This window comes from Miscanthus floridulus, chromosome 7 (assembly GCF_019320115.1).
Source record: "Miscanthus floridulus cultivar M001 chromosome 7, ASM1932011v1, whole genome shotgun sequence".
Classification (NCBI taxonomy): domain Eukaryota; kingdom Viridiplantae; phylum Streptophyta; class Magnoliopsida; order Poales; family Poaceae; genus Miscanthus; species Miscanthus floridulus.
In genome coordinates, this window is record NC_089586.1 from 50,159,313 (window position 1) to 50,186,068 (window position 26,756).

Genomic DNA, 26,756 nt, shown 5'->3' on the forward strand with positions numbered 1-26,756 from the left:
AGCACCACCGCCGCACCATGATGAACACCATGAAGGGCGATCTCTTGAACACGGGCTAGAACGTCATGGAGGCGAGCATCAATGAGGGGACCCTGAGCGTTGACGGAGTCCACGGCCACGTTCACCGCTAGTTGGAGAGACTCCAACTACATTGTCAGGGCTGATGATCATAGAAGACGGAAGGAATGTCAACATGAAAAACAATGGAAGTCAGAGTAAAAGCATTCATGGAGTTCATCTTACCCACCACCATGGCGTTGGATTCGGCCAACTGTGCCCGAATGGCATTGGCCTCCTCTTCGGTGGCATGAAGGGCCGTTTGAGAGACCCCAAGATGGATCTCAAGCTAGCCATTCTCCTGGGTCACCTCAGAATAGCGGTTCTGGGCCGCCCTCCACTCTCGGAGGAAGCATCGGGCATCATCACCGTTGTATGAGTCAAAGGAATCCGACGATGAGGAGGACGCAGAAGATGCCGCATCGGAGGGCTCGCTGGCCCTAGGAAGGGGATGAAGACTGTCATTCACTACAAACCTATAGGCGAGTCAGAACAGTTCATCGTCATAAACAAGAAATGTCAATCTCACCTCATGCGTCGGAGACGCTGGTTCATCGGCATGTTCTCCTCTGGGATCTCCTCCGTCGCGTGCTTGCCTCGATCATCCTCGCCGGCCATGAAGGATGATTAGATCTATGGAAGGAAGAAAAAACCGCTATAGGGTTTCGATAGGTGGAGGAAAGTGAAGGAACAGTTGCGAATGGAGATGTGTTCGAGGGAGAAGCCCTCGGCTAGTATTTGAAGACATGAAGCGAAGAGGCGGACACCTCGGGATGCACAAAAGGCAACCGCAATTAATAGAAGGTGAAGCGCCACTTCACTAATGTCAATAAGAATACGACATTGGGCAACTAAAGACAGAAGATCGAAGGGTTCTCTTAATAAAAGCCACGTGTTCAGACTTAATTGGATTAAGATTGGGAGGATGGAATCGGCTGTTTTCAAATCGGCTCTTTAGCCGAAACAAAAATACAAAGAGTCAGCAAAAATATGGTTATAATCGATCTTGCACAAGACACGTGTTAACATACAAATTACAAGTTTAGAACATCCAGGATGACTTTTAGTACTTCTAGCCGGATAGCATCAGCCTCTGTAATCTTTTGCTCATATTCTTCGGCTGTTCTAGGAGTGTTCTCAAGGCTACTTCGGATGACTCTGCTTTCTTTTACTTTGGCCAACAATTCCTGTTTCTTCTATTTGATAGCATCGGGTATTTGGGCCAGAGTGGATTTACGTTGATCAATGTTAGCCTTTACATTTTCTAGCTCCTTCTCAAGTGCTGCTGAAAGGTCCTAATAGCTAGAGGGGGGGGGGGGGGTGAATAGCCTATTAAAAATTTCTACAACAACACTTAACAAACCGGTTAGACAATTATGAGGCGAAGCAAGTGTTACGCTAGCCTACTAAAAATGCAAGCCACCTACCATAATTCTAGTTTAGATAATATCTATCCACACAATAGCAATGACACTACCCTAAGTTAGTGTGCTCTGAAAAGCTAACTAAAGAGCCACACCAACCAAGCAATTAAGCTCTCACAACTAGGTACACTAAAGAGCTTGACAACTAGTTTGTGGTAAGGTAAAGAGAGTAAGCAAGATAGCTATACCGCCGTGTAGATGATGGACCCAATCAATCACAAGGATGAATAACAATGAAGACCAATCACCTCGGAATCAATTGATGACACAATGATTTTTTACCGAGGTTCACTTGCTTGCTGGCAAGCTAGTCCTCGTTGTGGCGATTCACTCACTTGAAGGTTCACGCGCTAATTGGCATCACACGCCAAACCCTCAATAGGGTGCCGCACAACCAACATAAGATGAGGATCACACAAGCCATTAGCAATTTACTAAAGTACCTTTTGGCTCTCCGACGGGGAAAGGTCAAGAACCCCTCACAATCACCATGATCGGAGCCGGAGACAATCACCACCCTCCACTCGATGATCCTCATTGCTCCAAGCTATCTAGGTGGTGGCAACCACTAAGAGTAACAAGCGAATCCCGCAGCAAAACACGAACATCAAGTGCCTCTAGATGCAAACACTCAAGCAATGCACTTGGATTCACTCCTAATCTCACAAAGATGATGAATCAATGATGGAGATGAGTGGGAGGGTTTTGGCTAAGCTCACAAGGTTGCTACGTCAATGCAAATGGCCAAGAGTCTGAGCTTCAACCGACCATGGGGCTTAAATAGAAGCCCCCACGAAATAGAGCCGTTGTACCCCTTCACTGGGCACAGCGTGGGGTGACTGGACGCTCCAGTCTGATCGACCGGATGCTGGCCCTCAGCGTCTGATCATGTGATACACGCCATGTGTCCCCTCTCTTTAAATACTGTTCACCCGATCTCAACAGTCAATAGTCGACCCAACGCTACAGCTCAAAGTGACCGGACGCTGAACCCTAGCGTCTGGTCGTTTCCAGTAAGGTTCCAGAAACAAATTTCTTTGATCGAACGCGTCCGATCAAGCTTGATCGGACATAGCCAGCATCCGGTCACACGATGACTTTCTTCTGCACTGTCCGACAACACGACATGACATAGCCTTTCAGTGTCCGGTCGCTGAGCGACCCAGCGTCCGGTCAGTTGACCGATGCCAGCGTCCACGCTACTACAACTGACCAGATGCCCTGGTCCCTCTGAGACCAGCGTCCGGTCACCTTGTGACCAGCGAGACTAACTCCTTTTCACCTCTAACTTCTTCACCTTTGCTCAAATGTGCCAACCACCAAGTGTATCACCTTGTGCACATGTGTTAGCATATTTTCACAAACATTTTCAAGGGTGTTAGCATTCCACTAGATTCTAAATGCATATGCAATGAGTTAGAGCATCTAGTGGCACTTTGACAACCGCATTTCGATACGAGTTTCACCCCTCTTAATAGTACGACTATTAAACCTAAATGTGATCACACTCTCTAAGTGTCTTAATCACCAAAACAAAATAGCTCCTACCATTTATACCTTTGCCTTGAGCCTTTTGTTTTTCTCTTTCTTCTTTTCAAGTCCAAGCACTTGATCATCACCATGGCATCACCATCATCATGTCATGATCTTCATTTGCTTCACCACTTGGAATGTGCTACCTATATCATGATCACTTGATAAACTAGGTTAGCACTTAGGGTTTCATCAATTCACCAAAACCAAACTAGACCTTTCAATCTCCCTCTTTTTGGTAATTGATGACAACCCTTTCACAAAGATATGAATTGAAATTCAATTGAATCCATGTTGTTTGCCCAAGCATATTTACCATGTGTAAAAGGATATGGACAAGTTTCATGAACTCCATATGGTAGCAATTGCTCCCCCTACATATGTGCTAAGAGTTTGGATTGTAGCTTGCACATATGCTTAGATAGGAAATATAGTTGACAATGTCTACCAAATGATGCTAAGGTGTAAAAGATGGACCTTTGAAGTGTGATACCAATTGAAGTGCACCATTATACCATCCTTAGCACCATGGTTAGCTCGATACCACTTGGAAACACTTGGAAATGAAATCACTAGATAAACTTATGCATGCTAGATTTTCATTTCATCATTCAAACCTATAACTAGCATACACCACACAAGCATGAATATTGAAATTTAAAACTTGTGCCATGCAAGCAAACATATGAAATGCACATTCAAATGCACCATACAAGTTCATGAGCTTGCTCCCCCTACTTGTATGCTTAAAATTTTAATTGATCCCTTTCCTTTGTCATATTCCTCCCCCTATGTCAAATTCTCCTCCTTTGTTGTCTTTTCACTATCTTAGTACACGAATATCTTTGTTTTTCTCCCCCTTTGTCATCAATGACCACAAAGGTTCAAAAAGTAGATAGGTTGAGATTATTAATGTCAATCAATAGAGTGAGGATCATTTTCCTAAATTTGGTTCAATTTAGAATACTTGCCAAAGACATTTAACTCAGTTTGATCCAAGGACAAGCTTCTTCACACCTCCAAATATGGGTTATCTTGTACCATGTTGAGTTAAACACTTAGAGCTCATTTTCTAGATTAAACACTAGGTTTACAAGCCCACAAACATGTCATATGCTACCACTAGATCAAAATAAGCATAGAAGCAATAGTGGTACCATATAATCATCAAATTCATTTGATTTTCATGAATGAGCCTATTAAATGTGAAAGATGTCTAGATGCACTAAACATGTCCTTAGCAAGGATGTATGCCATGCCAATCAACTTTTACCTTGGATTGCTCGAAGGAGAGGCATGTCATATGAGTGGGGGGGTGCATCAACACATATTTGAGAAATCCAATATGTTCAACTCATTCCTTAGCTTGCAAAACCTTTTCTCATCCAATGGCTTGGTGAATATATCGGCAAGTTGATCTTTGGTGCCTACATTCTCAATACAAATGTCCCCTTTTTGTTGGTGATCTCTTATGAAATGGTGGCGGACATCAATGTGCTTTGTTCTTGCATGTTGGACCGGATTGTTGGTCAACTTGATTGCACTCTCATTGTCACATAGCAATGGCACTTTCTTGAACTTGATTTCAAAGTCACTCAAAGTGGCCTTCATCTAAAGTATTTGTGCACAACAACTACCGGCGGATATGTATTCGGCTTCGGTGGTTGATAATGCAACACTATTTTGCTTCTTGGATGACCATGAGACAAGTGATCTTCCCAACAATTGACATGTGCTCGATGTGCTCTTTCTTTCAACCTTGCATCCCGCATAATCCGAGTTGGAGTAACCAACTAGCTCAAACTTTGCTCCTTTGGGATACCACAAACCAACATTTGGTGTATGCTTCAAGTACCTCAATATTCTCTTTGTAGCCTTCAAATGACTTTCTCTTGGTGAGGCTTGAAATCTTACACACATGCATACACTAAACATGACATCCGGCCTTGATGCGTTCACATAGAGTAGGCTTCCAATCATAGACCGATACAATTTTTGATCCACCATATTTCCACTTGCATCACTATCCAAGTTGCCATTGGCTCCCATTGGTGTGCTAATGACATTGCTATCACTCATGCCAAAATTCTTGATCATGTCCTTGATATACTTGCCTTGACTCACAAAAGTACCATTCTTCAATTGCTTGGCTTGAAGACCCAGGAAGTAACTTAACTCTCCAATCATGGACATCTCAAACTCATTAGCCATCATCTTTCCAAATTCTTCACAAAAGTCTTGATTGGTTGATCCAAATATGATATCATCAACATATATTTTCAACACAATTAGATCTTTTCCAATCTTCTTGATGAAAAGAGTGGTGTCAACCTTGCCCATTGTGAACCCTTTAGAGAGTAGGAAATCCCTCAATCTGTCATACCATGCTCTAGGTGCTTGCTTCAAGCCATACAAAGCTTTCTTCAACTTGTATACATGGTTGGGCTTCTTATCATCTTCAAAACCGGGAGGTTGCTCGACATATACTTCTTCATTGATGTAGCCATTGAGAAATGTACTTTTAACATCCATTTGATAGAGCTTGATATTGTGGGCACAAGCATAGGCTAGCAAGATTCTAATTGCTTCCAATCTAGCAACCGGGGCATATGTTTCTCTAAAGTCAAGACCTTCAACTTGTGTATAGCCTTGAGCTACCAATCTTGCTTTGTTCCTTACTACTATTCCATCTTGATCTTGCTTGTTTCTAAAGACTCATTTGGTTCCAATCACATTGTGTCCCTTTGGTCTCTCTACTAATTCCCATACTTGATTTCTTGTGAAGTTATTCAATTCTTCATGCGTAGCATTCACCCAATCAACATCCTTCAATGCTTCATCTATCTTCTTTGGTTCAATGGATGACATAAATGAGAAATGCTCACAAAATGATGCCAATCTTGATCTTGTTTGTACACCTCTAGAAATATCACCAATGATAGTGTCCAATGGATGATCCCTTGCAATATTGGTTGGTTGGAGGATTGGAACTTGATTGCTTGCACTTGCTTGATCATTGGGTTGAGATGATGTACTAGCTACTTGATCTTGTTCATTGTCATGAGAGCCACTTGTACTAGCTTGATTTTTATCATCTTGCACATTTGAGTTAGAGAGCACTTGTACTTGATCATCTTCATCATCATTCACTTGCCTAGGCATCAATTCACCAACATCCATGTTCTTCATGGCATTTGAAAGTTGAATGCCTCTAACATCTTCCAAGTTATCATTCTCTTCTTGTGAACCCTTGGTTTCATCAAATTCAACATCATGAACTTCCTCAAAGAGTACCACTATCCAAATTCCAAACTCTATATGCTTTTGTTGACACCGTTTTTTTGCACGTATCAAAATAATCGGAGTGGACTAATCGGCAAGGGGAAAGTTATTGAATACTTGGATAGCCGATGAAAGCCAGCTTGTAAAGATGGTTGCCGATAGCTGGTGATGGTCGATGGAAAGGTTGATTTGGACTCGGGCGTTGCCGATGAGGTTGGAGGTGTTGTTGTCGATGCCGATGAAGGGAGGCTTGAAGACTACTGCCGATGAAACATGGAGTATGCCGATGAAGGGAGGCTTGAAGACTACTGCCGATGAAACAGGGAGTATGCCGATGAAGGAAGACTTGAAGACTACTGCCGATGAAATAGGGAGTATGCCGATGGGAAGGAGAACGGTGAGATTTCCATCGTAATTGAGGCGGACAGGGAAATAGATAGAAGTTGATTTCCTTTTCTATATTAGTTAGAGTATGATTCATGTAAGAGTCACGTGTTTCCTTAGATATGGGATTGGTGTCCTAGTTGTGTTTGGTTGTGTCTCTTTAGATCAGGGTATAAATATGGAGTAAGGGGCAATGTAATATATATATCAATCAATATCAAAACCAATTTTTACTCCTATTTGCATCTACTTACTTTTCGGCGACTTCGTCAATTTGCATATTTTCCCTTTTTACGAGTTCTCATTGATTCGGCGAGTTGCATTGCTTCAGTGCGACCTTCGACGATTCTCGGGTTCCGCGTGAGTACCTCTTGGCCGTGACTTCCGGGCGTATCGCTGTTGTCAGGACCAAAGTGCTCGTATCTTCATCCTTGTCGATTAACAGGTCAAATCGACTGGCACGCTTTGGATATCGATTCGGGTATTAGCCCTTTGTGTTTGCAGATCCACTTTTTGCATCAACACATCTTTTGGCACGCTCGGTGGGACAAATCAATCAATATGTTCAATCCCGAGATCGATTCAGGGAACATTATCGCAGTATCAGAAGAAGATCTCAAGGAAGAACAGAGGCAGGCTATGGAAAAGGCTGTAGAAGAATACAAGCAGCTTTGTCTGAGATCGTTTAGCTTGAACAAGAGTGGACAAGTCATCCAGAAGCAAGATTTGCCGTTGCCTCGGCAGGTTACCTTTGACTCCAATCCTGGTAAACTTCAAGAGATGGTTAACTCTGCAGTAAATCATGCTTTGATTAATCACTCCAATGTGCTGTCCAATACTGTTCATAATGCTGTGGTTCGAACTCTCAAAGAAGGACAAGCGGCACCACATTACGTTGGGCCTGCCTATCATCAACCAGAGCCGGCATCTGTCAAAACTCCATCGGCTCCTTTGGCCGTTGTGGGTACGGAAGTTACTTCCCCTCCAGTATTGGCAGGTTCACCTAATATTCAATCTACACCGATACAATCAGATCAGGTACTACCAGGAGGGCGAGTTCAGCTTAATACAGATCTATCGGCATTGGCTATGTCAGGCCCTGTGTCCTAGAATAACCAGATTCCTACTAGTTGGTGGGGATATGGCATGCCTCCAGAGTCATCTGCTTTCAATCCTAGATTACCTCAAGTGTTTGATGCAGTAGGAAGAGCGCCTATACCATCGGCCGTTTCGCCGATGGCTCAATTGCCTCAATATGCCGCAGCTACTTCTGTGCAACCAACTCCAGGAGGTTTCCATATGCCTATGGTTCAAACATTCAATTCAAGTCCATCGGCGAGCTTACTGCCGATGCAGCAGAAAGCCCCTGCTATGAGTCAAACTGGGGTTCAGTTCATGCCTCAAACCGGTTATAATTATCCAACAATATCAGCAAATTATCAGCCATCGCAGGTTGCAGGGATTCAACAAGGTCATATGCAAGCTGGTTTCCAGAATCAAGCATCGGCAGCCCAGCCGATGAATCCTTTCCAACAGGCTAATGGACCACAAGTAACGGCAAATATGCCGATTGCTGGAGATCGTGGGCCACAAAGATATGTGGAGGGATGTCAGCAGGCACTTCCTGTAGAAATTCAACCAGTTCGTCAGCAGGAGGCTGATGCTTTTTGGGCCGATAAGATAGCAGAAATTATGAAGGATCAGTTTGGGATAAAGCCCAAGGTCAATACTTATTCTTATCGGACTCCATACCCTCCTGCATACGATTTAATTCCTCTCCCAAATCGGTACAAGGTACCGGATTTCACTAAATTCTCTGGGCAAGATGATACATCAACAATGGAACATGTCAATCGCTTCATTATTCAATGTGGAGAGGCAGCTAACAGAGATGAATTAAGAGTTCGGTTATTTTCATCATCTTTGTCTGGATCAGCATTTACATGGTTCATTTCATTACCACCAAATTCTATTATTACTTGGGTTGATCTAGAAAAACAATTCCATAAGTATTTCTTTGCTGGAATACATGAAAAGAAGCTTACCGATTTAGTAAAGTTGAGACAGCGTAATGATGAATCGGTAGAAAGCTTTGTACAAAGGCTATGAGATGTAAAAAATAAGTGCTACAGCCTGGTGCTGGATGATCGGCAGCTTGCCGATCTGGCTTTCCAAGGGTTATTGCCACATCTTAAAGACAGATATGCTTCTCAGGAGTTTGAAAGCCTCAGTCATCTCGTGCAAAGGATCTCTGATCAAGATACTAGGGTTTTTGAACCTAAAAAGAATTGGAGTAAAAAGGTATCATTTGTTGAAGAAGTAGGAGATTCTAACTCTGATGAAGAACCAGTTATCGGCTTAGCTGAGTGGGTTAAGAATAAAAAGCCGATATCATGTCCCTTTGGTCAAAAAGAGCCAGAAAAGTTTACCTTTGATATCACCAAGGCTGATAAAATATTTGATCTTCTGCTTCAAGAGGGCCAAATTAAGCTATCACCTAATCATGTGATCCCATCGGCAGAAGAGTTGAAGAAGATCTTGTACTGCAAATGGCACAATGCAACTTCACACAGTACAAATGAGTGCAAGGTATTCAGGCAACAGTTACAATCGGCTATTGAATCTGGGAGAATTAAGTTTGGTACTTCCAAGGCCCAGAAGCCAATGAAAATTGATCAACACCCTTTTCCAGCAAATATGTTGGATGCCAAAGGAAAGACCAAGGTATTGACGTCAGAGGCTGCTGAGAAAAACGCGTCAGTGGACCCCCAACATCGGATAACTACCGATGATGCAAAAAGTAAGGGTTTGCTAGGAGAAAACAGTAGTTCCAAAAAACCTCCTCGACCTGGCATTGTGATTACTCATCGAAGGCAGCAGGAGGGTTGGCGTCAACGTAATGACCGATATCGACAACAGCAAGAAGTGAGACGTCAGGAAGAATGGAATCGACATAAAGATCATTGGAGATGTCCGTTTTTCATCCATTACTGGGAAGAAGGTATTAAATTGCCAACCGTTGAAAATTGCCCTGAGTGTAATGGTTATTACGGAGTCAATCGCTCAGAAAGGAGGTTTCAACTTAGTAATCAGGGTTTGTCTATCAATGAGCCGATCAGAGGCAGAGCATCAGTGCATGATCGGCTGGGGGGCAGACTTAGTGTACATGAGAGGCTTGGTAAACGCGCTGGATATTTTCCAAGAAATCAAGAGGATCTTGAGGAGATGGCAAACGCAAGAGTTCCCGATGAGGAAATATTCTACAGGGACCCTAATATACGTCGTGTAGAACCAACTAGGACTTGTTATCAGCCGGTTTGGAAAACCAAGTTTCCTCGATGGTGCCCAGAGGGTCTGACAAAGACGCAGAGAAGGAGGATGCAACGTGAGCGTCAGGAGGATTTATACCAAGAGGAAAATTCCTCCAATGAAAGGCCTGGTCATCAGCAGTGGCAGGTAAAACACAAAAATAAGGGCCCATCGGCAGATGTTAATATGGTATTCATGTTGCCGATGGAGTTTTTGGCACTATCTGATAATGAGGAAGAAGTTGTTCTTTCTGATCAAGTAGCTCAGTTAACACTAGATCCAATGATGGCTGTTTTTGAGAAACCTACCGATGACGAGAGACAGCATCTTAAGGCTTTATTTGTGAAGGGCAGAGTTGATGGGCAGCCTGTGTCTAAGGTACTTATTGATGGAGGGGCTGCGATTAATATTATGCCTTACGTGATGTATCGGAAGCTTGGTAAGGGAGATCAAGACTTGACCAAAACCGATATGATGTTGAAAGATTTTGAAGGCAATGTGTCACCAGCTAAAGGGGTAGTGTGCGTTGAATTGATTATCGGCAGCAAAACCTTGCCAACGACGTTCTTTGTTATTAACGGCAAGGGTGCATATAATCTGTTTCTAGGGAGGGATTGGATTCATGCTAATTGTTGTGTTCCTTCTACAATGCATCAATGCCTCGTACAGTGGATTGGGGATAAGATTGAGGTCGTCCCTGGTGATTCTTCTTATATCATCGCATCGGCAGAATCAGATACTTATGAGCGAACTAAATGCATATCAGGAGAAGCTTGGGAAAAAGAGTTCCTTAGAGTTGCTGACTATGAAATTCCACCGATCCAAGCAGTCGGTTCTGAAGAGGAGTTTTAATGGATAGGTTTGCCGATGATGGAAAATTAGGTCAAGGGTTCACATCGGCAGATGATTTAGTAGAAGTAGATATTGGTGATGGTGATAGGTCAAGACCTACTTTTATTAGTGCTAAGTTAGATTCCAAGTGTAAGCAGCAAATAACAGATTTGTTAAAAGAATATAAAGATTGTTTTGCTTGGGATTATACTGAGATGCCTGGATTAGACCGATCGATAGTTGAACATCGGTTACCTATCAAATCTGGATTTCGGCCACATCAGCAGCCAGCGCGCCGATGCAACCCTAATGTACTTCCTGACATTAAGGCCGAGATAACTAAATTAATTGAAGCAAAGTTTATTCGGCAATGTCGATACGCAGAGTGGATCTCTAATGTGGTTCCTGTTTATAAGAAAAATGGAAAACTTCGTGTCTGTATTGATTTCAGGAATCTCAACAAAGCCACACCGATGGATGGCTATCCAATGCCGATTGCTGATTTGTTGATTGATGCTGCGGCTGGACATCAAATTATCAGCTTCATGGATGGTAATGCAGGTTACAATCAAATATTCATGGCTGAGGAAGATATTCCCAAGACTGCTTTCAGATGTCCAGGTCATGTGGGGTTATTCGAATGGATAGTCATGACGTTTGGTTTGAAAAATGCCGGTGCTACTTATCAAAGAGCTATGAACTTTATTTTTCATGAATACATCGGCACATTAGTGGAGATCTACATTGATGATGTAGTGATTAAGTCTGGAGATATCACAGCACATTTAGCCGATTTGCGAAAGATACTGGAGTGCACAAGGAAGCATGGATTGAAGATGAATCCTAATAAATGTGCATTTGGTGTATCGGCAGGACAATTCTTGGGTTTTATGGTACATCAGCGGGGCATTGAAATCAGTAGGAAGTCTATTGATGCAATTAACAAGGTGATTGCTCCTGCCAATAAGACTAAATTGCAATCTTTGATCGGTAAGATTAATTTCATTAGAAGATTCATATCTAATCTGTCGGGTAAGATCAAGGCTTTCAGCCCACTACTTAAATTGAAAGCTGATCAGGAATTTGTATGGGGAGTTGAACAGCAATTAGCCCTTGATGAAATTAAGAAATATTTATCAAATCCTCCAGTGCTAGTTCCACCTCAACATGGGAAGCCTTTCAGGTTATATTTGTCAACTGATGATACAGTTATTGGTTCAGCTCTTATTCAAGAATTTGAAGGGAAAGAACGTGTTATTTATTATTTGAGCAGAAGATTAGTGGATGCTGAGACGAGGTATTCGGCCATTGAAAAATTGTGTCTGTGTTTATACTTTTCTTGTGTCAAATTAAGGCATTATTTGTTATCTGCCGAATGTACGGTCATATGCAAAGACGATGTGGTCAAGTATATGCTGTCGATGCCGATATTAAGTGGTAGAATCGGCAAATGAATTTTAGCATTATCAGAATTTGAACTACGTTACAAATCAACTAAGGCAGTTAAAGGGCAAGTGATGGCTGATTTTGTCACTCAGCATTGTAATACAGTGGAATCTCTGGAGATTGCTCCCTGGACACTTTTCTTCGATGGGTCCACATGTGGTGAAGGAGCAGGTATCGGCATTGTGTTAATTTCACCTCAAGGAAGGAAATATGAGTTTTCATTGCCGATTGTTGCTACAGCGACAAACAATCAAGCTGAATACCAAGCCTTGATAAAAGGGTTAGAATTGTTGAAGGAGATACGTGCCGATGTTGTTGAAATCTTTGTTGATTCTATGCTAGTTATAAATCAATTGGCTGGAACTTATGAATGCCGAAGTGAAGCTTTGATTTCGTATTATGAAAGATGTTTGCAATTGTTGAAAGGATTTAGAGATTTTCGTCTTGAACATATCTCTCGATTGCATAATAAGGAAGCTAATCGACTAGCTCAGCATGCTTCCGGGTATCAGCCCATTCAGGAAGTGCTAACATCGGCAGTTGATACCGATGACTGGAGGAAAGAGATTGTCGATTATTTAAAGGATCCATAAAGAAAGGTTGAGAGACGTATAAGGTTCCAAGCTACAAAATATGTGCTCCTCGATGATGAATTATATTATCGAACTATAGATGGAGTTTTACTTAGATGTGTTAGCAATGATGAATCGAAAAGCTTGATGGGTGAAATTCATGAAGGAGTATGTGGGGCACATCAATCGGCTTTCAAGATGAAATGGATGATCAGAAGGAATGGGTACTATTGGCCGACTATTCTTGAAGATTGTTTTAAATATTTTAGAGGATGTCAGGGGTGTCAAAAGTTTGGTAATATTCAAAGAGCGCCTGCATCGGCTATGAATCCTATAATCAAACCGTGGCCGTTCCGGGGATGGGCTATTGATCTCATTGGTCAGATTTATCCGCCATCGAGTAAAGGACATAAATTTATTCTGGTTGCTACCGATTATTTCACAAAGTGGGTTGAGGCAATTCCTTTAAAAAAGGTGACATCGGTCAATATGATTGATTTTGTGAAAGAGCATATTGTTTACCGATTTGGTATTCCTCAGACTATCACTACCGATCAGGGCACTATGTTTACATCAGGAGAGTTTGATGAGTTTGCTGTAGGTATGGGAATTAAAATTTTAAATTCTTCTCCATATTATGCTCAAGCTAATGGTCAAGCTGAGGCTTCTAACAAAGGGATTATCAAACTCATTAAGCGCAAAATTGAAGAAAATCCTAGGAGGTGGCATACAGTATTAAATGAAGCCTTGTGGTCATATCGGATGTCATGTCATGGTGCAACCAAAGTAACGCCTTATCAGTTAGTATATGGACACGATGCAGTATTGCCTTGGGAAATTAAGGTTGGCTCTAGACGAATACGTTCTCAAAATCAGCTGACAGCCGATGATTATAATACTCTTATGAAGGATGAGTTGGAAGATGTGGCGGGTCATCGGTTAAGGGCTTTAGTTAGTATCGAAGAAAATAAGAAAAGAGTAGCTAGATGGTATGACAAGAAGGTGAAAGTAAAAGAGTTTGCCGATGGAGATCTGGTCTGGAAATTGATTTTACCGATTGGGACTAAAAGTTCAAAGTTTGGAAAGTGGTCTCCTAATTGGGAAGGTCCATATCGGATAAATCAGTCTGTTCCTGGTAATGCATATATTTTAGAAACCCTCGAAGAGGTTGTGTTTCCCAGAGCGTTAAATGGAAAATATTTAAAGAAATATTACCCTAGTATCTGGATGGATGCGTAAAAGTTTAAGTGCCGATAACAGTACTATCGGCTAGAATTATGCAAGGATGCCAATGTCTCATAAAGTGCCGATACAATAAATAAGATTACACGTTCAACAAGGATTGGATAGCTAATATCGCACGCAGGCGAATCTGGTCGGCCTCCTCCATTTCTTTGATATCGTCATCGGCAACACCCTCCACAGGCTTGAGTTTTTTCTTCATGGTCAAGGCTTTGCGAGCCTGGATGTCTCTTTCTTGCTGAAGGGCCTTGATGGCATCGGGTAGCTGGCTTTCTTCTTGTTGGGCATGAGTTAAGGCTGCCTCGACTTCTTTCAATTCAGCCAATAGAGCCATCTTCCTTGCTGATAAATCTAAGATTTTCTGCTTAAGTTCAGCACCCGAATTCTGCAAGTTGCCGATGCCCTTGTGCTTCTCATCGGCAATCTGTTTCAGTTGTAGCATCTCTTCCTTGAGTTGAGCCTGAGCTGCTCTATCGGCAATGCGCTGAGCAGCCCGTTGATATTGCAGTTGGCGGCTTTCTAAGTGAGCTGCTGGGAAAAGTACTTCTTCAATATTGGCAGGGACCTGGCCACGAATTGTTTTGAAAATTGCCTTTGCGGGGTCCGAGTCATCTACCAGTTGGGCGGTACCTTGTTGTAGCAAGTTCAGGAGGGTTTCCAACTTGGATTTAGTCTCTGCCGATATTGTTCCCAGTGCAAGGGAAGAACTTGTCTCCTCTCCATCGTCGTCGGAAATGTCAATGGCAAAAGAAAATAGGCTGTTCGGGGAGTCTTGTTCCTGAGAGAGAGAGAAGGAGATCAGTTAGGGGTAAGTATGAGTATTGTAAATCAGCTAGGTTGATCGGTTTACCTGTTTCAAGGCAATTTCCTGTGCTTGACTGGAGGAAGCAACCTGGAGTATGTCGTGTGGGGGATCGGCTGAGCTTGCCGATGGGATATCCTCTGTGTCTTCATTGGTGGTGGGCTCTTGAGGTATGATGACCGATGACATTGGGGTAGATGTAGGGATCGGCATGGACCTTTGTCGTTTTGGCTGTGCTTCAGTATCTGTTGAAGCTTTGCGCTTTGCTTGGGCATCGGCAACGATTGGCTGGGGGGCATCGACACTTGTTGGTCGTGAAGCTTGGACATCTGGTACGTTTGCCGATGTACCCAATTGTTGCTGCAAAATAAGTGTAAGATATGATATTTAACAGATAAAATGTAAAGTCGAGAAGCTACCTCTGAAGGTTCATCGAAAGAAGTGGTGCTTGATATCGGCGGAATTGCCGATGACGATCCAGTAGTAGTTCTTACCCCCTGATGATTAAGGTTAATACAGTTCGTGACCGGCATAAGTAAAAATAAACAAGATTGTTACCTTAAATGCTTTGACCAAGGTTGTAGCAGCAGCCGATGGAGTAGCCCTGGATGTAGCCAATTTGGACTTAGGAAGTGATGGTCTTGGTATGAATCTTCTGGTGGGTCAAAGCGGCTAAGGTGGGAGCGTTGTAGCTGATCGGCGATGTTGGGGAAACAGGTCGGAGATTGAAGGGTTTCCCACTTTTGCTCACCGATGGTGCTGGGTTGTTAACCTGTTACAAGAAAATCAGTTACTGATATATGAAGGGAAAAGCAGAAGGGAGTTAAAGGAAACTTACCGCGTCGTCAGGGATGGCATATTCAGGGTCGATCATGTGCCGATATGTGTGAGCAGAAGTTGCGAACAGTTGTTCTTTCCACTCTCGCCACCATTGCTTATATGACTCGGTGATGAAAGATATTGGTGTCCAGGTGGATATATCAACATCTGTAGTATCGGCATCGGGGGAGAGTTGTACTACCTTGTTCCAATCTGTTCCGCAGGTGATTGTTTCCCTGGGTTTGATCACATCGGCAAAGCAAAGTTTGATTGGCAGTTGCCCAAAAGCCAATTGGCGGGATACTGCCGATGGGTTGTAAAATTCATATGTAATGTTGGTGTTTTTCCCGCTGCCGAATGTGTTTACTGGAATTGCCCTGGGAGTGATGATAGCCATCATGAGCTCATTATCTTGATTCAGAGTGTCATCGGCAAAGTTGAAAAGAAGGGGGAATCTGTTTTCTTCGTCAATATAAGGCACCCAGGCCCTATGATCACGAGAAAGACCATTGTAGAAGCTTTGAAAGAATCTGCCGATTTGGTCTTCGTTGGCTTCTGTTCCAGGAAGGACAATTATGGCTTCACCAAAATTGAGGGGTGAGCGTGTTGCTGATTCATCATCCCCAAGCACATAGTCTTCAGCAATTTCTCGTGGGAATTGTTGAGCAAAAAAGTCCCATTGCAAACGTTTGTGCATATGGGCATTCAGCCACATGTTGATAAACCACCACGGGCCTCCCAGGTTGCCGATGGGTTCGCCAAGCAAAAGTTTTTGAGACACTTGATGAAGAAGATGATAAGTAGAGCTCAGAAGGTATCGGCCGAGAGGAAACCTTACGCCATGAGCCAAAAGTTCAGCTGCAGGGAGGAAGGCGTCGGTTGGTCCTACTGATCGACCACAGAAGATAAATTTTTCTAACCACATATTCAGGAATATGGCATGTTCTCTCTGGCTAAGTGTCCCGGTTTTCTGGTATTCTTGAATATATCCTGTCCAACCGCCGATGTTGCGGGTATTCACCCTATATTCAGACTTTCTACCATAGATGGAGCCTTCATCGGCAGTTGAGATGTCCAAGCCAGTAAGCATGTGGATATCGGCAAGGGTAGGAGTAGCTGGGCCATGTCCAAACATAAAAGCGTTGGTCGTGTCTGACCAGAAATAAGCAGCTGCAATTATCATTGATTCGTTTTTCTGCATATCGGCAATAGAGAGCCTAATGCATTGGTCTAACCTTCGTTCTGCCCAGTATACTTGCATCGATCTATTAACCCTCAAGTACCAATCTTTCCACCCTTTGGTGGTTTTGGGCCAAGATCGGAATGTGTCTTTCCACAAATTCAGAGAGAAATTTTGGGCTCTAAAGGGGATTCTGTTAACCTCTGCATTGATCAGATCGGTTGGATCTGGGTTGCCCATTGGTCCAAGGCATTGGACGTGCGGCTGATCGGTTGGGATAACTAATTTGTTGCGCAGTTCCTAAGGTTACAGAATCCAGAGAACAGAAGAAAGGAAAAATCACCAACTGAATGAATTTGCAAAAAGATCAAAGTAAAAGGTAATGGAAGTGGAGCGAACCGCGGGGACGTCGAAGTTGATGGCCATTGTCTTGAGGAAGGTGGAGGTATGAGCCGGAAACTTGAAGTTAGCGCCGGAGAAGGGTTCTTGTTGGTTGAGGTCGCGCGGTTGTTCGTCGGAGTCGCCGCCGGAGAGAGAGAATGCCAAGGATTGGAGGCTGAAGGTAGAAAATGAGGGTTCCGGAGAAATCTATTTATAAGCCGCCCGGAATAAGGGTATTTTGGACTTATCTCTATGTCGCGCGCATATAGGTCAAGGCGGTTCAGAGGGATATGGTAACTGTTCGCACGATAATCAGGGGATTGTACAGATGAGTTGACGACAAGTAATCATGACTTGGAAGGGATATCGATACAGGATATTTTAATTCTGAAAATGGCAGCATTATCATGTTAAGATCTTGCCGATGGGTTATTGTTTCGGTATCTTAACCATAATCAAGGCAAGAGTGGTTGGTGATTGTGCGATATTTACTGAAGTGCGTGAATCAAGATTAGATTTGATTGGATTTGATAACAAATCAAGTTTTGGATTGGAGAATGAGTTACGGTAATCGGGCGAAGGCAAGCGTTATCTGGAGTAAATTTCGGAGCATTAATGGTTTTATACTTCGAAATTGGGGGGCATGTGTTGACACCGTTTTTTTGCACGTATCAAAATAATCGGAGTGGACTAATCGGCAAGGGGAAAGTTATTGAATACTTGGATAGCCGATGAAAGCCAGCTTGTAAAGATGGTTGCCGATAGCTGGTGATGGTCGATGGAAAGGTTGATTTGGACTCGGGCGTTGCCGATGAGGTTGGAGGTGTTGTTGTCGATGCCGATGAAGGGAGGCTTGAAGACTACTGCCGATGAAACATGGAGTATGCCGATGAAGGGAGGCTTGAAGACTACTGCCGATGAAACAGGGAGTATGCCGATGAAGGAAGACTTGAAGACTACTGCCGATGAAATAGGGAGTATGCCGATGGGAAGGAGAACGGTGAGATTTCCATCGTAATTGAGGCGGACAGGGAAATAGATAGAAGTTGATTTCCTTTTCTATATTAGTTAGAGTATGATTCATGTAAGAGTCACGTGTTTCCTTAGATATGGGATTGGTGTCCTAGTTGTGTTTGGTTGTGTCTCTTTAGATCAGGGTATAAATATGGAGTAAGGGGCAATGTAATATATATATCAATCAATATCAAAACCAATTTTTACTCCTATTTGCATCTACTTACTTTTCGGCGACTTCGTCAATTTGCATATTTTCCCTTTTTACGAGTTCTCATTGATTCGGCGAGTTGCATTGCTTCAGTGCGACCTTCGACGATTCTCGGGTTCCGCGTGAGTACCTCTTGGCCATGACTTCCGGGCGTATCGCTGTTGTCAGGACCAAAGTGCTCGTATCTTCATCCTTGTCGATTAACAGGTCAAATCGACTGGCACGCTTTGGATATCGATTCGGGTATTAGCCCTTTGTGTTTGCAGATCCACTTTTTGCATCAACAGCTTTGCTTGTAGTGGAATAACCAAGTAGGAATCCTTCATCACATTTCTTGTCAAACTTGCCCAATCTAGTGCCTTTCTTCAAGATATAGCATTTGCAACCAAAGACCCAAAAATATGCAATATTGGGCTTTCTACCATTCAAGAGCTCATATGGTGTCTTCTCTTTCAATGGGTGACAATAGAGGCGGTTGCTACAATAGCAAGCCATGTTGATAGCTTTGGCCCAAAAAGATTGACTCACATTGTACTCACTAAGCATAGACCTTGCCATATCAATGAGTATTCTATTTTTCCTCTCAACAAGGCCATTTGATTGTAGAGTATACTTGGCCGAGAATTGATGTCTAACTCCAAATTCATCACACAACTCATCAATTCTAGTGTTCTTGAACTCACTACCATTGTCACTTCTAACTCTCTTGATGGTTGTTTCAAACTCATTGTGAATGCCCTTGACAAATGATTTGAGTGTTGCAAACACATCACTTTTGTCCACTAGAAAGAATACCCATGTGTATCTAGTATAATCATCCACTATCACAAAGCCATATTTGTTACCACCGATGTTAATATATTATGTTGGCCCAAATAAATCCATGTGCAATAACTCAAATGCTTTACTAGTGCTCATCATGCTTTTCTTGGTATGGGTGTTTCCAACTTGTTTTCTAGCTTGACAAGAGCTACAAAGCTTATCCTTTTCAAACACAACATCTTTCAATCCTCTAACCAAGTCATGCTTAACCAATCTATTCAATTGTTTCATTCCAACATGACCAAGCCTTCTATGCCATAACCAACCCATGCTAGACTTAGTGAACAAGCATGTAGATAATCTAGCTTCACTAGCATTGAAATCAACCAAGTATAGATTCTCATATCTAAAGCCTTTGAAGATCAAGTTAGAACCATCTACACTTATGATCTCTACATCATCTACCCTAAATATGCATTTGAATCGAAGATCACACAATTGAGCCACAGATAGCAAATTGAAGTTCAAGCTCTCTACTAGCAACACATTGGATATGCTCATGTCATTGGATATTGCAATCTTACCAAGCCCTTTGACCTTGCCTTTGCCATTATCACCAAATGTAATACTATCATAACCATCATTGCCATTGGTGTTGATTGAGTTGAACATTCTTGCATCATCGGTCATGTGTTGAGTGCACCCACTATCAAGAACCCAATGCCTTCCTCTAGCTTTATAATTAACCTACAAAAGAGGATCAATTCTTTTTAGGTACCCAAACTTGCTTGGGTCCTTGAAGGTTAGTCACTAAGCTCTTTGGTACCCAAATGGCTTTCTTCTTTGAGCCCATCCATGGTTTACCAATGAACTTAGCCTTCACACCATTTGTACCCTTAGTAAGCATATAGCATGAATCAAGCTTTATGAAGGATACATTAACATTTTTGCTCTTGTTGTTGCATTCATGCTCTTTATGACCCACTTGCTTGCAACTAGTGCAAAACCGACCATTGTTCTTCACAAAACTAGTCTTGTGAGGAGCAAAGGCCGCCTTGCCTTTCTTAGGGGTATAGCCCAATCCCTCTTTGTAGAGAGAAGCTCTTTGGCTACCCAAGCACATAAGCAAGTGGTCCTCACCACCATAGGCCTTAGCCAAAGTGTGAGTGAGCTTGTTAACCTCCTTCTTGAGATTCTCATTCTCAACCACTAGTGAGGCATCACAAGTGAGACCATCACAACTAGATGAGGTGGAAGTTGAAATACTACAAGAAGGGTTAGTGGGAGGAACAATGATAGGGAAAGATAGTGATTCATCAATTATATCACAAGTTAAACCTATATTGCAAGTTTCAACATGCTTCTTTTATTTTGCTCATCAAGCAAAGAGGAATGAGCTTTTTTAAGCTTCTTGTGAGCCTTGCCAAGCTTCTCATGGGCTTCCTCTAGCCGCTCATGAGTTGCCTTGAGCTCATCAAGGGCTTGCTTAAGGGCTTTTACCTCCTTATCCAAGCTCTCGCATTCCCTTCTCTTAATGTCAAAGTGTTCTTTAGCATCTTCTAGCATGTCATATAATTCATCTTTAGTAGGTTCATCATCATCACTATCACTATCATTTTCATTATCATGTTCATCATCACTTCCATCATCACAAGTTTGTACCTTAGTGGCCTTAGCCATGAAGCATGATGGAGTGTCAAAGAGAGAAGGCTTCTCATTGATAGCAATGCTTGCAAGTGCCTTCTTCTTGGTGGTCTTGTCATCATCACTATCATCATCATCACTTGAGGAAGCATCACTATCCCAAGTGACCACATATGAACCACCCTTCTTCTTCTTGAAGGTCATCTTGTCCTTCTTCTCTTTCTTTTCCTTTTTGTTCTTCTTGTTCTTCTTGTTGTCATCATCATTGTCGCTATTCTATGGACATTGAGCAACAAGATGATCTTTGCTTCCACATTTGAAGCACCTTCTTGATTCTTCCTTGCTCTTGGATGAAGATTTCTTTCTTCTAGCATGGTACCCTTTCTTCATCATGAATTTGCCAAATTTCTTGACAAAGAGAGCCATCTTCTCATCATCATCATCATCCCATGAGCCATCATCTTCACTTGATGTATCTTGCTTAGCTTTGCCCTTAGATGATGTGGCCTTGAATGCCACGCTCTTCTTCTTGTCATCCCTCTTCTCATCCTTCTTCTCCCTTTTTTCTTCCTTCTCATCATCATCTCTATAAGCATTATTGGTCATAATATCTCCTAAGATTTGGTTTGGTGTCATTGTGTCCAAACTGGTCCTTACTAGCAAGGTGACCAACATACCAAATCTTGCGGGTAAACATCTCAAGAACTTATTAGAGAAGTCCTTGTCCTCTATCTTCTCACCAAGTGCTTTGAGATCATTGACAAGCACTTCCATCCGATGGAACATGTCCGGCACACTCTCATCCTCCTTCATCTTGAAGCTTGCAAACTTCTCTTTAAGAATGTATGCCTTTGCACCCTTCACGGCTTGAGTGCCCTCAAATGATTCCTCCAACTTCTTCCATGCCTCATGAGCTCTCTCAATGTTCTTGATTTGCTCAAATGTTCTTTCATCCAAAGCATCATGGATGGCACTAAGAGCAATGTCATTATTTTGGAGTAGCATCTCTTCGGCGGCGGTGGGAGCCTCTTCATCTTCTATCTCAATCTTTGTTTCTACCACCTTCCAAACCTTCCTATTGATTGACTTAATATATGTTGTCATCTTAGCCTTCCAATAGGGATAATTTGAGCCATCAAATTGGGGTGGCTTCTTGGTGTTGTTGATTTCAGCCATTTTTACACCGAAGGTTGTTAAGCCTCAAATCACGGTGACCTTGACTCCGATACCACTTGAAAGGTCCTAATGGCTAGAGGGGCGGGTGAATAGCCTATTAAAAATTTCTACAATAACACTTAACAAACCGGTTAGACAATTATGAGGCGAAGTGAGTGTTGCGCTAGCCTACTAAAAATGCAAGCCACCTACCACAATTCTAGTTTAGATAATATCTATCCACAAAATAGCGATGACACTACCCTAAGTTAGTGTGCTCTCAAAAGCTAACTAAAGAGCCACACCAACCAAGCAATTAAGCTCTCACAACTAGGTACACTAAAGAGCTTGACAACTAGTTTGCGGTAAGGTAAAGATAGTAAGCAAGATAGTTATACCACCATGTAGATGAAGGACCCAATCAATCACAAGGATGAATAACAATGAAGACCAATCACCTCGGAATCAATTGATGACACAATGATTTTTTACCGAGGTTCACTTGCTTGCCGGCAAGCTAGTCCTCGTTGTGGCGATTCACTCTCTTGAAGGTTCATGCGCTAATTGACATCACACGCCAAACCCTCAATAGGGTGCCACACAACCAACACAAGATGAGGATCACACAAGCCACGAGCAATTTACTAAAGTACCTTTTGGCTCTCCGCCGAGGAAAGGTCAAGAACCCCTCACAATCACCATGATCGGAGCCAGAGACAATCACCACCCTCCGCTCGATGATCCTCGCTGCTCCAAGCCGTCTAGGTGGTGGCAACCACCAAGAGTAACAAGCGAATCCCACAGCGAAACATGAACACCAAGTGCCTCTAGATGCAAACACTCAAGCAATGCACTTGGATTCACTCCCAATCTCACAAAGATAATGAATCAATGATGGAGATGAGTGGGAGGGCTTTGGCTAAGCTCACAAGGTTGCTATGTCAATGCTAATGGCCAAGTGTCTGAGCTTCAACCGGCCATGGGGCTTAAATAGAAGCCCCCATGAAATAGAGTCGTTGTACCCCTTCACTGGGCACAGCGCAGGGTGACCGAACGCTCTAGTCCGATGGACCAGACGCTGGCCCTTAGCGTCCGGTCACGTGATACACGCCACATGTCCCCTCTCTTTGAATACTGTTCGCTCGATCTCAACAGTCAATAGTCGACCAGACGCTATAGCTCAAAGTGACCGGATGCTGAACCCCAGCATCCGGTCATTTCTAGTAAGGTTCTAGAAACAAATTTCTTCCACCGAACACGTCCGGTCAAGCTTGACTGGACACAGCCAGCGTCCGGTCACATGATGACTTTCTTCTGCGTTGTCCGACAACACGACATGACACAACCTTTCAAAGTCCAGTCGCTGAGCGGCCTAGCGTCCGATCAGTTGATCGATGCCAGTGTCCACGCTGCTACAACTGACCGGACGCGCATGTCCCTCTGAGACTAGCATTCGATCACCTTGTGACCAGCGAGACTAACTCCTTTTCACCTCTAACTTCTTCACCCTTGCTCAAATGTGCCAACCACCAAGTGTATCACCTTGTGCACATGTGTTAGCATATTTTCACAAACATTTTCAAGGGTCTTAGCATTCCACTAGATCCTAAATGCATATGCAATGAGTTAGAGCATCTAGTGGCACTTTGACAACTGCATTTCGATACGAGTTTCACCCCTCTTAATAGTATGGCTATCAAACCTAAATTTGATCACACTCTCTAAGTGTCTTGATCACCAAAACAAAATAGCTCCTACCATTTATACCTTTGCCTAGAGCCTTTTGTTTTTCTCTTTCTTCTTTTCAAGTCCAAGCACTTGATCGTCACCATGGCGTCACCATCATCATGTCATGATCTTCATTTGCTTCACCACTTGGAATGTGCTACCTATCTCATGATCACTTGATAAACTAGGTTAGCACTTAGGGTTTCATCAATTCACCAAAACCAAACTAGAGCTTTCAGCTGCATGCTTGATTTCCATTTGGGATAACTCTAGATTGGTCTTGAAGAAAGAGTTCTTCAAATCATCAATCAATTGCGTCAGCTCTTTAGCCTCTTGCCTGTTCGTTCCTCATTTCCTAAGAAATTGGACGAAAATAAGTTTGAGAAGAAAAGAAATACAAGGTAGCGGCCAATAATTAGAGTGGGAACTTGGAAACATTCCTCAGGGATGCGGTCGATGGTCGCCATTATAGCCGAAGAATTGGTTTGAATCTAGCAAGGATCGCTTGGATGACGGCTTGGTGGAGCAGATGGTTTTGCTAGGGTTTGGGGCCTCGGCAATGACAGCGTCGACTGTTATAGTTGGTTCGAGAAAGAAGGAGAGAGTAAACAGGCCGAGTGGGTTGGAAAAGATATTGTTGGGATGTTATATACAGCTTGGGCTAGGAAGTCAGGAGTCATGCATATATCTCAGGATAGAGCAGTTGCGGCGTGGTAAACCAATAAATTAAAATTTTGGGATAAAATCATTTTATCCCAAAATTGGGGGGCATGTGTTTACACCAAAATTTGGGAGAAGAGCGTGGGAACTCGCAGGCTTCTAGGATAGTGCCAATCAAGGAGTCGATTATGTGAAGATTGATATCTATCGGTTCAGATGCGACACTAGGATCGGTTCTCTTTAAATGACGCCAGCAGATGACAACGATGAGATATGATTGGCATCGAGGAGATACATATCGGACTCTACAAAAGGGGAAAGATTAGAGTCCAAGTTATCTTAAAATAGGAATGTTTTCTTCGTACCCAAGATTGTACTGAGTCATACTCAGATAGGATTCGTTTTTAGGCTCTGGGTATAAATATCAAACCCCAGCTTTTGTAAAAGACACACAATCCATCAAATACCAGTTATTTACTTTTTTTGGCTCCAGCCACCCCTTAGGAGTAGGAGTAGAGTAGATCTCGGTGAGTTCTTCAGCAAGTACGGCTGCATCGATCCGGTCGACCTCCACTACTTGTCTGTAAGTACCGTCATGGCTTATACCTTTGTTCGTACGGCTACATCGATCCAGTCGACCTCCACTGTGACTCTGGTATAAGTTAGTTATCGACTCTTGTCTAGTTCAAGTATGGCTGCATCGATCTGGTCGACCTCCACTGCTTGAACTAGATTAAGGTCAAGTTATCGGCTCTATCTAAGGGTGGCGTTCCTTCGGATAGATTCATTAAGTTACTGATATTGCTTGTTGCTTCCATTATTTACTTAATTACAGCAATATCACTTCGCCCGATTGGGATTGATCTAGATCAGCCTTATATCTTTGTTAACCCATCGTTTGTTAATATAAACTGATCTAATCTGCACTTTAAATGATGAGTTATGTTTTATTGGCTGTTTTATATCAATCTTGATCGTGCATAGTGGGCAGTTAAGGCATGTTTGATCTTGAGTAGATCTATTGGCTAGCAAAAACTGTTCCATGGCTCGTTATCATGGCCTGTGTGATTCTGCCTCACACCCCACTGTTAGCACCGTGGAGTGGGGATTGTTATTTGGTAGATCTATTCCCGAGAGGGCATGACCTTAACCGTGTGTTATGCCTGAATCGGCTGTTTTAGCCAATATCGAGCGCTTTCACGAATAGTTCACATCACGAGATTGTTGAAGTAACGATGGGTTGAAAGATGTGTTAGCCCCATAATCTTATTATTGTATTACGGCCTACATGATTCTATCTCATGCCCCACTAATATTAGTAATAAGTTAGGGTCATCGAGTCTATTATTGTTTCTACGGCCTCTATGATTCTACCTCATGCCCCACTGGTTATAGTGATAGATGAGATCTAATATGTTAATTAGATTTATCTCTATTAAATGATTGAATGATGATGAACTGTTTCTTTTATAAAGGAGTTCGGTTACTTGCAGTAATTGGCTTAGCATGAACTAATTATTGTTAATATCTTATTGCCATTGACCAATATTTGTTTAGACAATGATATTCATCTAGAGTGATAACCGATTCTTCTTACACAACCCCATGAGCTTTAACCGAGTTATTCTTATGAATATGCTAGAATCGACTATTTAGTCGATCTCCTTTCATATCGGCTCTTAGTTCCGCACATTCAGGACTGTCTGGCAACACCGGCATGTTCCGCCCTTAATCACTGATAAACTTTCTTGCCTTATCAATTGCAGGGTCAAATTGACTGGCACGTCTCGGGAGGAGTGCGCAGGATCGACCACCCCTGCGTTGAAGCTAGGCGGATCTCTAGCTCCATCGAGCGAACCCTTCTGGCTTGCTCGTGTGTCCTCGGCATAGGACAAAATTCTGTGTTGACAATATCACTACCTGAAGACTTATGCTCATCTGCTGCAACCAATTGACGGTCCTAGAAATTGGCCAATATCACATATGCTAAGACCAGAACCACCAGCATTTGTCAAGATGCCTGGAAGGCCCAAGACAGAAAGAAGAAGGGAGCAAGGAGAAGAACCAAAAGGGAGAAAGCTCAGCAGGGTAGGCATCAAGATGAGGTGCAGATTATGCAACAAAACATATCACAATGCAAGAAGGTGCCCCAAAAATCCAGAAGCTGGAAACAAAGCTAATGCTCACATCAAAAGAGCAAAGACAAAGAAGAGGAAAAATGCAGAGACTGCAACTGATGGTGCTACAAGCAGTAAGAGGAAGAAAACAACTCATCCAAAGGTAAGAATTGGTTGAAGAAGTAGTACATAGAATCCTGATC

The 26,756-nt window shown here is 42.7% G+C and overlaps 1 protein-coding gene and 1 pseudogene across 1 annotated transcript; one reads left to right on the forward strand and one right to left on the reverse strand.

The window, feature by feature from the left end:
* Positions 1–26,756, forward strand: part of LOC136465497 (uncharacterized) — a 45,634-nt pseudogene that overhangs the window by 6,358 nt on the left and 12,520 nt on the right.
* On the reverse strand, positions 14,114–15,503 carry LOC136463207 (uncharacterized). Its single transcript, XM_066462226.1, has 4 exons — positions 15,441–15,503; positions 15,302–15,379; positions 14,931–15,242; positions 14,114–14,858 (listed from the first exon to the last, which is right to left on the reverse strand). Exons 3-4 carry the CDS (start codon positions 15,093–15,095, stop codon positions 14,163–14,165), a joined length of 861 nt encoding a protein of 286 aa, XP_066318323.1. The 5' UTR covers positions 15,096–15,242; positions 15,302–15,379; positions 15,441–15,503; the 3' UTR covers positions 14,114–14,162.

Coding starts and splice junctions, on each gene's coding strand:
- LOC136463207 (XM_066462226.1), bottom strand. CDS start 15,095: ATGCCGATCCCTACATCTACCCCAATGTCATCGGTCATCATACCTCAA. Junction 14,859..14,930: donor AGGAAATTGCCTTGAAACAG/GTAAACCGATCA, acceptor TCTCTCTCTCAG/GAACAAGACTCCCCGAACAG.